Source organism: Martes martes (assembly GCF_963455335.1).
Source record: "Martes martes genome assembly, chromosome: 7".
NCBI classification, from domain to species: Eukaryota; Metazoa; Chordata; class Mammalia; order Carnivora; family Mustelidae; genus Martes; species Martes martes.
In genome coordinates this window covers 52,241,683-52,256,349 of record NC_137894.1, presented here as the reverse complement: position 1 = coordinate 52,256,349, position 14,667 = coordinate 52,241,683, and the positions used below count along the sequence as shown (strand labels likewise).

The 14,667-nt window shown below is 35.8% G+C and overlaps 2 protein-coding genes across 2 annotated transcripts in view; one reads left to right on the top strand and one right to left on the bottom strand.

Annotated features, from left to right (window-relative positions):
* The window catches only part of LOC308346819 (olfactory receptor 4F3/4F16/4F29-like), a gene marked incomplete at both ends in the record, with an annotated part of 298,432 nt that overhangs the window by 49,245 nt on the left and 234,520 nt on the right, over positions 1 to 14,667 (top strand). The gene's annotated exons all lie outside the window — the stretch shown is intronic.
* On the bottom strand, positions 317 to 1,258 carry LOC308346036 (olfactory receptor 4F6-like; the record flags this gene model as incomplete). Its single annotated transcript, XM_080808661.1, has 1 exon — positions 317 to 1,258. The coding sequence occupies one exon, from the start codon at positions 1,256 to 1,258 to the stop codon at positions 317 to 319; it is 942 nt and encodes a 313-aa protein (XP_080664787.1).

Genomic DNA, 14,667 nt, shown 5'->3' with positions numbered 1-14,667 from the left:
TTGTTTGACATGTCTTCATAATTGAGAGTAAATACAATTAGCAAGTCACAGAAAATGGTATGTGAATGTAAGTTTGCTCCTATGAATTAGCTCAGTTTTCTTTCTCACCTTTCTTCTCAATGTAAGTAGGTAATGTCAATTTATTCTCTGTCATTAGCAAAATAAAGTCACCTCTGACTCAATAATCAATTTCTACAGGGGGACTTTTGTTGAACTATCATGACAATAGCAGTTCTTACCATTGTAATGATGACAATCACATGACTTGCAGAGGTTTTGGTGAGCCTGAAGCATGTGGTATCTAAATCTGCTCCATTCATTGTGAGATCCCACTAGGACTCACAATCCGTTTGCCCAGTCTTCTCATGGCCACTCTCATGTCTTTGTTTCTTAATGTATAGATGGCAGGATTCAAGAGGGGGGTGATAGCAAAGTCAACAATGAACAAGTACTTATCCAGTGATGTTGTAGGGAAAGGCCACACATAGAGAAACATGCATGGTGTAAAAAACAAAATCACTACAGTGATATGAGCTGACAGTGTGACAAATGCTTTGGACAAGTCCCCTGAAGAACGTTTCCAGACAGTCACCAAAATGAAGATATAGGATATAATTAAAGAGAAGAAGGTAGCCATGGATATAAACCCACTGTTAGCAATGATTACAAACTCTAGCTTGTAAGTGTCTACACAAGCAAGTTTCATGACCCGAGGAAAATCACAGTAAAAACTATCTACTTCATTAGGGCCACAGAAGGGCAAGTTTATGACAAAAACAAACTGAGACACGGCATGGATTATCCCCACTATCCAGGCAGCCACTACAAAGGAAACACACATTTTGGGGCTCATGATGGTCAGATAGTGGAGAGGCTTACAGATTGCAGTGTACCGGTCATATGCCATGGCTATAAGCAGCACCATCTCACCTCCACCCGTGACATGAATAAAAAATATCTGTATCATGCATTTTGGAAAGGAAATGATTTTACAGTCAGTGAAAAGATTAGTGATTGTTTTGGGCACTGTGGTAGAGGACAGACCTAGATCAAGGAGAGAGAGGTTGGCTAATAGGAAGTACATGGGGGTGTGTAAATGAGAGTCGGTAATTACCGTGAACACAATGAAGAGGTTTCCCAGGATAATTCCCATGTAGAACACAGAGAAGAACCAAAAGAGAAAAAGATGCATCTCCCATGAATTTGAAAGTCCAATCAATACAAATTCAGACACCACAGAGTCATTTGTTGTACCCATTGGCTCAATCAGTAGAGAAGATGCTGAAGTATTCTAAAGGTAGAAAATAAGGAAGAATTGAGAAATATGGGAACTGAACATTGATATGTTGTTTGCCCATCAATGGTTTTGTGTAAAATATGTTGCAAGTGTCTAATTTAGAAGTTAGAACACATACAGAGGAGACGGGGGAAAGGAAGAAAAAAATAGAAAATAAAAAATCAAAAGTTAGACTATGATGACAGGGAAAGAAATCATGTGAGAATAAGGCAGGAGCAAAGAGTAACATCTTCCTGGTAGACCTTCTTTACCATGCTCATTGAATAATAATTTGGGCTTCTTCTGTCTTCTCCATATATATTCAAGAAAATGTCTTCTGTGTCATAAACAGTTAGCCATGATTTGAATGTTCAAACCCTTAATCATATTAGTGCACAAATACTGTAGCAGAATGTACTCTTTGATTATTCTTTTACTTTGTACCTACGAAATTTCAGGCATTAATCACTCATGCAATAATGAATAGTGACCAGCCAATGAGTGTAAGAGTGTTGACTCTAAGAGGAATCATAGCTTAAAATGAATAGACTTAGTCCTCTGATAGTTTCCAATATTGTGACTGCAACCAATGCCTTGGATAATTAAAATGTACTTTAAACTTCTGAAACGCTAAAACTTTTTGGTTTTGGCTCAGGTTGTGATGTGCAGATCATAAGATAGAGCCCTGTGCGGAGCCAGAGCCCTGTGTGGGGCCGCTTGCTGGCCTCTGTGCTCAGCAGGAGTCCGCTTGAGATTCTTTCTCCCTCTCTCTTTGCCCCTCCCCCTTGTGCTCTCTCTCTATCTCTCAAATAAATAAATAAATCTTAAGAAAAAGAGAAAGGTTGAACATATGTATATATAACTTGTATTTGGATCCATTCATTATTTAACGTAAAAGGAAAAATTAAAGGTACATTTCAAAGATAAGGTTAGAAATGAGAAGATATTCAGAAAGGGGGATTTGGTAAGATGAGGTAGGCCATCATAAAGAAGCAAATTTAGACTTGTTGAGATGTCTGCTAAATTATTAAGAATAATTATTTACAAAGGAATACACATTTGATGTGCTCTTTATAATTATACATTACAAAAATATGTAAGTTATGAGTCAACATTTTAGATCATTTTGGATAATGACATTTTAGGTATTTTTAATACTAAAAATGTTGACCATCTATGTTTTGTAGTTTTCTATATTAACCATGTGTTTTAATAAAAATTACGAAAAGGAGGAAATGGACCTACAAATACAGATAAGAAACTGGTAGTTTCCAAGGAGAGGGTGGTTAAGGGATGGACAAAATAGTGTAAAGTGGAGTGGGATATAAAACTTGCAATTATGGAGTAAATAAATCACTGGAATGAAAGTTACAGCACAGAGAATATAGTCAATGACACTGTAATAGCATTGTATGGTGAGGTATGATAGCTACACTGTGGTGAGCATAATCAAAATAATAATTATGGAATGGAATTGAAAGGAAAGCAATAAGAGAGAGAGGGACAAGAACAAGAAAAAGAATTCTGTGAAATATATGGTTGGAGTTGAGTATGCATATATGTGATAGAAATGGATTATTAATTATTACTATTGTTATTATTATTTTGTTACCAAAATTTTCAGCAAATGATGATTTCTGGGTATACTATGAAGAAAACCTTCATGTTTCATATCTAATTTTAACCAGAGAGGTACAGGCTTCCTTGTTTAGAGAACACTAATATACATGAATGAATTTTGGGTCAAGGAATATAATGACTGGTAACTGGATGGCATTTTAGAGAATGCTGGTGTGTTTATTATTTGGAACAGGCCAAGTCCTACACCAAGAACAGGAAAACACTAACAGTAAGCCATTCTTTACCTTGCCAACTGATTTCTTGTTCCTTATATTTTCTTATAGTCTCTAAAAGAGAGAACACCTATCTGTTTAGATATTTGATGGAAATTTCTAAATTTTATGAGAAGCTAGGTTCTTATTTAGCCACAGGATGAAATATGAATAATCTATGTGACTTGGCCATGGATTGGTGTCAGAGGGGCATGTAGCTGAGTTTTGTTGAGATACAGAACAATGACTTCTATAGAAGGTTTTTTCCCCCCCCCAGATTAAATTACAAAGATTATTGTAGAGAAGTCTCTTCTAGCTCTTCCATTCCTGCATTCGATATTAATGTGATGCCCAAAGATGCAGCAATCATGACCTTTGAGAGTCTACATGTTAAAGATGATATTATGAACAGATAGAAAAATAATCCAGTCTAAAATGTCTTTGACGGATGTCAGCAAATGTCTGCCTTCTGAGGACACCTGGGTGGCTCAGTAGGTTAAGCATCTGCCTTTGGCTCAGGTCATGATCCCAGAGCTCTGGGATCCCAAGCCAAGCATTGGGCTCCCTGCTCAGTGCGGAACTTGCTTCTCCATCTCCCACTACCCGTGCTTGTCCTCTCTCTCTCTCATTCTCTCTTTCAAATAAATAAAATATTGGGGATTATGGAGGGTGTGTATTGCATGAAGCACTGGGTGTGGTGCATAAACAATGAATTTGGAACACTGAAAAAAAATGAAAAAAATTTATTAAAAAAGGTCTACATTCTGATATCTTATAATGGAATAAAATAAAAAAAAAACTTTAAGAGACTGTAAGTCAGGCATTGTTAACTTCCTGAAGCTGAATGCATTTTTACATTCTTAGTATTTGTGTAACAGAGCTCTCTTGCTTTTTCTCCTATATCTCTAACTTCTTTCACTGATGCATGGATTTTTTTCCTGCTTATTTTTGAGTGTTCCTATGTAACTCAGGAGACCTAAAATATATATTTTTTTCATTTCAAACATGCTTCATTCTTTTAACTACTTCCCACTTAAAAGATTTCTATATCTATAGTTCTATTCCTGGACTCTAGCATAATATATCCAAGACTGTACTGTAGTACATAAATAGACATCCCTCAAACACTTCAAAGTTAAATTGTGCAAGTCTGAGCTCATGATTTTATCCTCTTTTTAGTGTCTTAGGAAATATCATGACCATTATCTCTCAGGCGCTTAATCCAAGAATTTCTGAGACAACTTTTCTTCTTTCTCACATTATATGACAGATGGGAAATTGTACCTCTTGAATATTTCTGTTTCGTGTCCTGGTCTTCATTTCCACTGTCAGTTTTATTTCAGATTTATATATTTTTCATTTCCAAATGATTTCTCTCTCCAATCTGAGCTAAGTTTAGTCTCTTTTCTATATTCTGCTTTCTGATCTATCTATCTATCTAAAAATCAAATATGGTCATATTACTCTCTACTCTAAGCGTTTGGTTCTATCATTCAGGATATTTAAAATTCAATTGTGGGGGTGCCTGGGTGGCTCAGTAGATTAAGTGTCTGACTCAGTTTTTTCTTAGGTCATGATCTCAGGTTTACGGGATCAAGTCTTGTGTCTGAATCAGCACTCAGCACAGAGACTGCTCAGGATTCTCTCCCTCTTTTTCCTTCCCCATCTGCACCTCCCCACCCTCTCTGTATCTCTCAAATAAGTATAAATATAAAACCTTAAAAAATAAAATTCAATTGTGTATCATATAAGAACCTTTATGAACTGAACACTTTACTATTTTTTCCCCACACTTCAGCTCTTTCATATACTTTCATGTATGTTATTCCTTGTCATTATGAAGTGGAACTGTCTTTGGCTCTTAGACCTAATAACTTGGTTGCCATTTTAGTTCTGCCACTTGTGAGTTATATAAACTAGGGTAAGGTAGTCAGTTATGCTGAAGATATTTATTTGTCCATAAAATGAGAGGTGACTAGCTTCACCAGATGTTATGAAGATTTGAGAGTATATGGGTATAACTATCTGACAGGAATGTTAATTCCCCTTTTCCTTTATCCTTCAAACTTAGATTAAATACCAGTTACCCTGAAGTATTTATTGATGACCCCATGCAAAATAATGTCTATAAACTATTGTTAAATCTTCTATCTCCTTTTTAATAAAGCATATTATAATTTCTTATGCATATTAGTCTTCCTTATCACCTATGACTTCTTTGAAAAAGGAGCCTTTAGCCAACTTTGTATACCCCAGTAGTTAGCATAATTTCTGGCACAAGGTAGGCACTATTAAATGAGAGTCTTCACTAATGTTCATAGGGGAAAGTTCAAGAAGACATGGGAAGAAAATCAGGCGCTTAGAAGCCCCTAGGGGATGTATGGTGGAGAAGAAATCTTCACCAAATGACTTTGTGAATTGATCTCATTGACACCTTCACACTGATGGGAGAGTGGAAGCCAGTCTGGAAGCCAGCGACCTCCTTGCCATGACAATGTCCTCACAGAAAGACCTCAACACCCCACATTCCCATGTAGACCTAAATGTAATACAGTAAAACTAGCAAAGGTACAAACTTTCCTCTTCATTTTTTGCCTCCAGTAAAATGTGTATAGCCATTACAGATATCTGGAACTTTCCTCAAATTATACTGAAGTATTATTGCATGCTATGGAAATATTGATGAACAGAAAAGCATCACCATATATTTGGAAAAATTCAGTAATTTAGAAGGACAGGAGGTTCATCATAATAACCTATGAAAAGCTATTTGCTACATGAACAAGGAACAGAATCTTTATATACACTTAAAACTATGTTTATAGATTTCAGTGCACATGGAACAAATTAGAACTTTGGATGAATGAAACTGAAAATATGCATATTTTGTCATTTAGTTAAAAAAGTTTATAAGACGCAAAACATTACATATAATGTAAGTGCATGCTTGGAAATATTTAGACTTTATACCACAGAATCTCTAAGTTGTGGGATTTTAGGTGATTCTATTTTTTCCTAAATATGAACTCTTTTTTTCTATATTTATTATAAATGATATTTACAGATTTTCTAATTTCCAAAGAAAATTTGAAATTAGTCAAAGAAATAGGAAAAATGATATAGGAGCAATTTTATAAATAGCATTATTATGTATAATGAATAGCAAACATTCTGGGGAAAGGCCACCTGGATTGCAATCTCTCTTTCCTTGATTTATGAACTACATGTCCTTGGGTGAGTTGCTTCACTTCTCTGTCCCTGAATTTCCTCAAATGTAAAATTAGGAATGATAATAGTACTTACCTTAAGGAAAAGAATAAATGAAAAAAAGATGGAATTGGGAGGGAGACAAACCATAAGACTCTTAATCTCACAAAACAAACTGAGGGTTGCGGAGTGGGTAGGGAGAGGGTGGTGGGGTTATGGACATTGGGGAAGGTATGTGCTATGGTGAGTGCTGTGAAATGTGTAAACCTGGCGATTCACAGACCTGTACCCCTGGGCCTAAAAATACATTATATGTGAATAAAAAAAATTTTTTTAAAGACCAAAAAATTGTACTTACCTTATAGTGTTGTTGTGACGATTAAGTGAGTTAATACATGGAAAACAGTGAAACATGCTGTGTCATATAGTAAGTATTCAGTAAGTTTTTAAAAATAATGATGATTCTTAAAGACTTGATTAATTTTGCTTTCCAAAGATGCAGATAGCTTGCTCTGCTAGACTGTGCTCTGTTTGAATGAAGTAGACAAAACAAAGTTTTATTTCCATGAATCTAATATCACAGAAAAAAGGGGATGGAAATTTTAAGCCCTTACACATATCAGTTTAGTACAGATATGGGCTCTTCAAAGAGAAATTCACCTCACAATACAGATGAAATTATGAAAATGAGACCAGAATATATATATAACCGTATGAGTGAAAATCATTCAAGTAAAGAGCGTGAGCAGAAAGAACCTTGAGATAGAGAGGAAAAAAGGTTTGGGAACAAAATGTAACCAGTTTTGGGGGAGTTGGAGAGCAGGTGTCATTTGTACCTGCTTAGGGGCAGGTCTCACTCAGCAGGAGCTTCAAGAGATTGAACACACAGACAGTTCACACCCTTTTGAATCACCACCATTTATTAAGACAGAAGGTTATAAATAGTTCCTACCATTTGGAAGGGAGTCAATTAGCTGGACTGTATGGTAGGACTGGGTAGAGTCCATAATTTCTTCTAATGGAAGCCATGTCTTTGTGTACACTGGTTTTCCCAAAGGTAAATTATCTTAACTTGCAGAAGAGATCCCAGGGAAATTGAGCAGTTCAATGTGATGATCTGTGTCTTTGTGCTCTGGTAATTTTTTTTTTTTCAAATTAGAGAATGTTAGGTTTATCTTAGATGCCCATTGTGTTATTGTGAGTTCTATGAACCACTGATAATATCAGTTTGGCACCACTATCAACTTTAAGGAAACTATCCCCTTATACTCTTAACAGCTTATCTCCCTGGGAATTTTGAAAAATAATGAATTAATATTTGAACAAACCAGGGGAGTTCCAAAAGTAGTACAAATTTAGATTTGAAAATCTCAGTTGGTATTTTTAACAACTTTATGGAGGTTTAGTATTCTGCCATCTCATAGCTGTTTTGAGTCCTTGTAATGAATTGAAGAGTAGTTATGTACTAAAACTCTCAAATTCAAATGCAGTCATTTAAAAATATCTTTATATCAATATATATTGTGTCATTGCTTTCATACTTTCAATCTTTTATTTTTTTGTTTTAGTTTTTTTTTTGCTTTTCCCCCCATTTTATTTTTATTTTATTTTATTTCTTTTCAGTGTTCTAATATTCATTATTTATGCACCACACCCAGTGCTCCATTCAATATGTGCCCTCCTTAATACCCACCACCAGGCTCACCCAAACCTCCACCCCTCTCCCCTCCAAAACCCTTAGTTTGTTTCTCAGAGTCCACAGTCTCTCATGGTTTGTCTCCCCCTATGATTTCCCCCATATTTTAAATTTGGCTTTCTTTAGTTCTTTGAACATGTTAATCATAGCTGATTTGAAGTTTTTGTCTGCTAAATCCAAAATCTGGGTTTCTCCAAAGACAGTTTCTATTGTCTATTTATGTCCCTCTGAGTATAGATATTATTTACTGGTATTTTTTGTATATTTCATAAATTTTTGTTGAAAACTGGATGTTGTAGGTAACATGATATAGAAACTGTGATTCCAATTCCAATTCTTCCTCACACCTGGAGGATTTATTTTTATTTTTTTATTTTCTTAATTTTTTGTTTTTATTAACATATAATGTATTATTAGCCCCAGGGGTACAGGTCTGTGAATCACGAGGTTTACACACTTCACAGCACTCACCATAACACATACCCTCCCCAAAGTCCATAACCTAACTACCCTCTCCGTAGCCCCCTCCTCCCCAGCAACCCTCAGTTTGTTTTGTGAGATTAAGAGCCTCTTATGGTTTGTTTCCCTCCCAATCCCATCTTGTTTCATTTTTTCCTTCCCTACTCCCCAAAACCCCCACATTGCCTCTCAACTCATAATTTGACTATTGTCGATGATGTTGCTAAAAACATTTTGGTGCATGTATCCCTTTGAATCAGTATTTTTATATCTTTTGGGAAAATACCTATTAGTGCAATTGCTGGGCCACAGGGTAGTTATTTTTAATTTTTGAGGAAGCTCCACTACTGTTTTCCAGAGTAGATGTACTGATTTGCACTCTCCCCAACAGTGTAATAGGGTTCACATTTTTCCACATCCTCACCAACATCTGTTGTTTCCTGTGTTGTTAATTTTTGCTATTTTGACAGGTGTGAAGTGATATTTCATTGTAGTTTTGATTTGTATTTCCCTGATGATGAGGGTTGTTGAGCATTTTTCCTGTGTCTGTTAGCCATTTGTATGTCTTCTTTGGAAAAACGTCTATTCATGTCTTTTACCCATTTCTTACCTGGGTTATTTGTTTTGTAGTTGTTGAGTTTGATAAGTTCTTTAGATACTAACCCTTTATCAGATTTTTGCAAATATCTTCTCCCCTTTGAAAGGCTGCCTTTTAGTTTTGTTAATCATTTCCTTCACTGTGCAGAAGCTTTTTATCTTGATGAAGTCCTAATAGTTCATTTTTGTTTTTGTTTCTCTTGCCTTTGGGGATGTGTCTATCAAGAAGTTGCTTCAACCTAGGTCAGAGGGTTGCTGTCTGCGTTCTCTTTTAGGATTTTGGTAGTTTTCTACCTCACATTTAGGTCTTTCATCCATTTTGAGTTTATTTTTGTGTGTGGTGTAAGAAAGTGGTTAAGTTTCACTCTTTTGAGTGGTGCTGTTCAGTTTTCCCAACACCATTTGTTGAAGAGACCCTCTTTTCTTCCATTGGATATTCCACTTTGTTGAAGATAAGCTGACCATTCATTTCTTGGTTTTCTATTCAGTCCCATTGATCTATGTGTCTGTTTTTGTGCTAGTACCATACTATCTTAATGACAACAGCTTTGTAGTATAACCTAAAGTCTGAAATTGTGATGCCTCTGGCTTTGCTTTTCTTTTTCAAGATTGCCTTGGCTATTTGGGTCTTTTATGGTTCCATTCAAATTTTAGGGTTGTTTGTTCTAGCTGTGTGAAAAATGCTGGTGTTAATATGATAGGATCAAATTAAATGCGTAGATTGCTTTGGGTAGTGTAGACATTTTAACAATATTTGTTATTCTAATCCATGAATATGAAATATTTTCCATTTATTTGTGTCATCTTCAATTTCTTTCTTCAGTGTTTTATAAATTTTCAGAGAACAGATCTTTTACCTCTTAGGTGAGATTTATTCCTAGGAAACTTATTATTTTTTTTTGCAATAAATGAGATTGATTCCTTGATTTCTCTTTTTGCTGCTTCATTATTGGTTAATAAAAATGCAGCACATTCCTATATGTTGACTTTGTATCCTCTGATTCTACTGAATTGGTATATCAGTTGTAGCAATTTTTTTTTTTTTTTTGTGGAGTCTTTTGGGTTTTCTCTATTGAGTATCATGTCATCTGCAAATAGTAAAAGTTTGACTCCTTTCTTGCTTATTTGGATGCCTACTATAATATGTTTCCTATAAAAAGATATATATATATATATATATATACATATATATATATAATGTGTGTGTATATAGATATATGTATATATATCTATATATATTCTAAAGATATTATTTATTTATTTGACATTCAGAGATCACAACTAAGCAGAGAGGCAGGTAGAGAAAGTGGGGGAAGCAGGCTCCCGGCTGAGCAGAGAGCCTGATGCAGGGCTTGATCCCAGGACCCTGGGACCATGACCTGAGCTGAAGGCAGAGGCTTTAACCCACTGGGCCACCCAGGGGCCCCTAAGATATTTCTGACTTATTGCTGGTTCTTAATACAGACTAAATCTTGAAATTAGCATGTAACATGAGCTCTGTAAAAATGAACTGAGTAAAAATCCATAATTACCCTTAAAATAGTGAATCTCAACCTAGGATGATTGTGTCGCTTAGGGGACATTTGGTAATGTCTAGAGATATTTTTAGTGATCTCAGTGTGGGGATTGAGCTTTGCTGTTACTGGCATCTATTGGGTATAGGTCGGACATACTGCCAAAAATCCACAACATATAGGACCCACAAAAAGACTTAGATTCCTCAAAATGTAGTGCTGAGTTTGGTTGACAAACCCTGCCTTATGTAAGTTGATTACCTTCCTATATTTTGCAAATCGTACTATGCTTTCAAAACAAAAGAATGTGAGTACTGTATTTATTTCCTTCCTGATATGTCAAAAATTTCAGTTAAAGACTTACTGCCTGTTTTCTTAAAATTTTGTGATTTTGGTTTTGCTTTGATAACAGCTCAACTTTTGTTGCTTATATATCTTTGCTTTTAAAACACTTTGGAGGGGCGCCTGGGTGGCTCAGTGGGTTAAACCTCTGCCTTCAGCTCAGGTCATGATCCCAGGGTACTGGGATCATGACCTCTGCCTTCAGCTCAGGTCATGATCCCAGGGTACTGGGATCGAGCCCTGAATCAGGGCTCTCTGCTCAGTGGGGAGCCTGCTTCTTCCTCTTTCTCTGCCTGCCTCTCTGCTCACTTGTGATCTGTGTCTGTCAAATAAAAAGATAAAATCTTTAAAAAAAACACTTTGGAAACTTTTTATATTTTGTTGTACTCTCTAAGACTTCCTGCACTCATTTATTTTACCATTTATTGAAAGGAACAGGTGATAGTGTACTTAATACTATTTATGCAGAAGTAGGGGATGCTACAGGGGCTGTGGGAAAATAATTAACTTGTAGATAATAATGTTGTCTATGAAGAAATATTTTATTTACAATATTCAATTTTATACATTTTGATAAATATTTTTCTTTCATTTTACATGTAAGATGCTTTATAAAATACAAAATAGAAGTAGTTGTAAGAGGAATGTGGACATATTTCTGATTTCATGGGAAAGCTCTAAATATATCATATTATTTCCTGTGTGTCCTGTAGTGTTTGCATAAATACTGCTTATCAGAATGCATTCCCTTCTATGTTATTTCTCTAGGGCTGCTGTAACAAATAACAAATTTTGTGGCTTAAGAATCCAGGAATTTATTTTCTCAAGGTTCTGGAGGCTAAAAATCCAAAATCAAATTGTTGTCAGGTCCATATTCCCTCTGAAAACTCTAGGGAAGATTTTTTTTCTCTTTGCTTTTCCCATCTCCTGGCATTCTTTGGCTTATGAAACACAATTCCAATCTCTGCCTCTGTCTTCATATAGCTTTCTTCCTTGTGTCTCTTTGTGCCCTTTTCTGTCTCTTATAAGAACACCTGTTGGATTTTAAATCCATCCTAGTTCAGTGTGATGTTATCTTGATCCTTACCTTGATTACATCTACAAAAACTCTGTTTCCAAATTAGATCACATTCTGGCATTCTGGGCAGACATGAATTTTATGGGGACACTATTCAACCTCATACACCCTTTATGCCTACTTTGCTGGGACTTTTGCTATGAGATTTTTTTGAGAATGGGATTTAATAGAATGCCTTTTCTATATCTATAAAAAAGGTAGTGTGATATTTTCCCCCTTCATATACTTGATATAGTGAATTCCTTTGATTGATCTCCAAATGTTAAAACAACCTTGCATTCTGGGATACAACTAACTTACCCTGGTGTTTTCTCTTACATATATCAGTGTTTTTATTTTGTTATTACTTTTTAGATTTTTGTATCTGTGTTGAAGGGATATGCAAAATAGTTTATTATTTTCCTTTCTTATAATTTTATTGTCTTTTTAAATACTCTGGTTATTGGAAGGAAAGTCTTACTACCTGGTCAATAACCACTCTGTTTCATGGTCAAGTAAGAAAGTTCAAATGGGGAGAGAGACAGAGACAGGGAGAGGTATAGCAAAGAGGAAGGGAATGAATGGGAGTAACAGGAAGAAATGACTTGGTCAACTCTCCATGAAAACATGGTAACTGATTTTCTTTCTAGTGGTCTCTATTAGAAGATAGAAAATGGAATGGTTGCAAGATATACCTTGTCATTTTAGTTTGCTCATGGTAAATGACCCTGGAGTTTATGTTTTATGAGACAGAACCCATAATAAAATATTGATGTTTACTCTCTGCTTATTGAAATATAAAAAGGGCATATGTCATGACCAATACCTCCCTTTTTTGTAAGTGATATCCTTCATGTACATTGGAGACTTAATCTGTTATATCTGAGCCAGGTAACATCCTCATGCAACAAAAGAGAACCTGGGGAGTTATATTGGCACTCTCAGACATCTGCTTCACTTGTATCTTGCAGTTATATGTATCCATGAATTATTAGAAAAGTGTGTAACTGAGTAAGAAGTTTGATAGGTGTGTCTTTGGTATGACAGACCCTTTATTTTATATCTGTCAAATAAGCTGTTTCACCTTTTAAAATCTATATTTCTAAAAGAAATTTAGAATATTTTTCTTGTTACTTTTTTGGAGAATTCCCTAGTGGAATTGTTTAAGTATTCCTTTTTCTTTTTATTGGAGTGGAACATGTCAGTCAGGTTTTAACCAGTAGAATGAAATTACACAACTTATTGGAACACTGAGAAATCAATTTAAAGAATCATTAGGTGTTACATGTTGAACGAGGTAATTTAAAGGATAAATAGTTGCATTTTCCTCAGCTAATCTAATGCTTGAACACTGGACCCATGAATGAGTTTTTGCTAGTTACTGCCACTGTAGACTGTTTGACCTATCAGCAGTACAGGGAGAGCCTTGAAATGGTACCATGTTTTAAGGACTGAAATCAATCAGTTGACAGTAGTTACTGACACTGAACACTTTCTAAACTATAGGGGACAGAGATTTATCCTTTGGGGATTCATTTATATATTTTGAGTATTTATTATCTTTCCTATTTTGGGCATTTGGCCACACCACTATCCAAGTGTTCACAGTATCTGATTTCCAGTATGAAGTCTTGCATAATATTTCCTTAGAACAAGACTACTCACTTTGTAGCTAAGAAAGTACATGAAAGCATGCAGAACTAAGGAACCTGTTTTTCCTTTCTACATTGCATGATTAAGAGCTGTCAATCTGATAGAACATTGGAATAGCCTGTCAAAATTACAACTGAGGCACCAGCTTGAAGATGATACTGTGCAGAGTTGGGGTCTGCGCTTCAAGATATGTGCTTTGAGGTAAATACCCAGCAGTGCAATTGCAGGGTCATAGGGAAGATCTATTTTTAATGTCCTGAGGAATCTCCACACTGTTCTCCAAAGTGGCTGCACCAGTTTGCATTCCCACCAACAGTGTAAGAGGGTTCCCCTTTCTCCACATCCTCTCCAACACACGTTGTTTCCTGTCTTGCTAATTTTGGCCATTCTAACTGGTGTAAGGTGGTATCTCAATGTGGTTTTGATTTGAATCTCCCTGATGGCTAGTGATGATGAACATTTTTTCATGTGTCTGGTAGCCATTTGTATGTCTTCCTTGGAGAAGTGTCTGTTCATATCTTCTGCCCATTTTTTAATATGATTATCTGTTTTGTGTGTGTTGAGTTTGAGGAGTTCTTTATAGATCCTGGATATCAACCTTTTATCTGTACTGTCATTTGCAAATATCTTCTCCCATTCCGTGGGTTGCCTCTTTGTTTTGATGACTGTTTCTTTTGCTGTGCAGAAGCTTTTTATCTTGAAGTGAAAAGAAGGGCCATCTGTACCCCAATGTTTATAGCAGCAATGGCCACGGTCGCCAAACTGTGGAAAGAGCCAAGATGCCCTTCAATGGATGAATGGATAAGGAAGATGTGGTCCATATACACTATGGAGTATTATGCCTCCATCAGAAAGGACGAATACCCAACTTTTGTAACAACATGGACAGGACTGGAAGAGATTATGCTGAGTGAAATAAGTCAAACAGAGAAAGTCAAGTATCATATGGTTTCACTTATTGGTGGAGCATAACAAATAATATAGAGGACAAGGGTAGATGGAGAGGAGAAGGGAGTTGAGGGAAATTGGAAGGG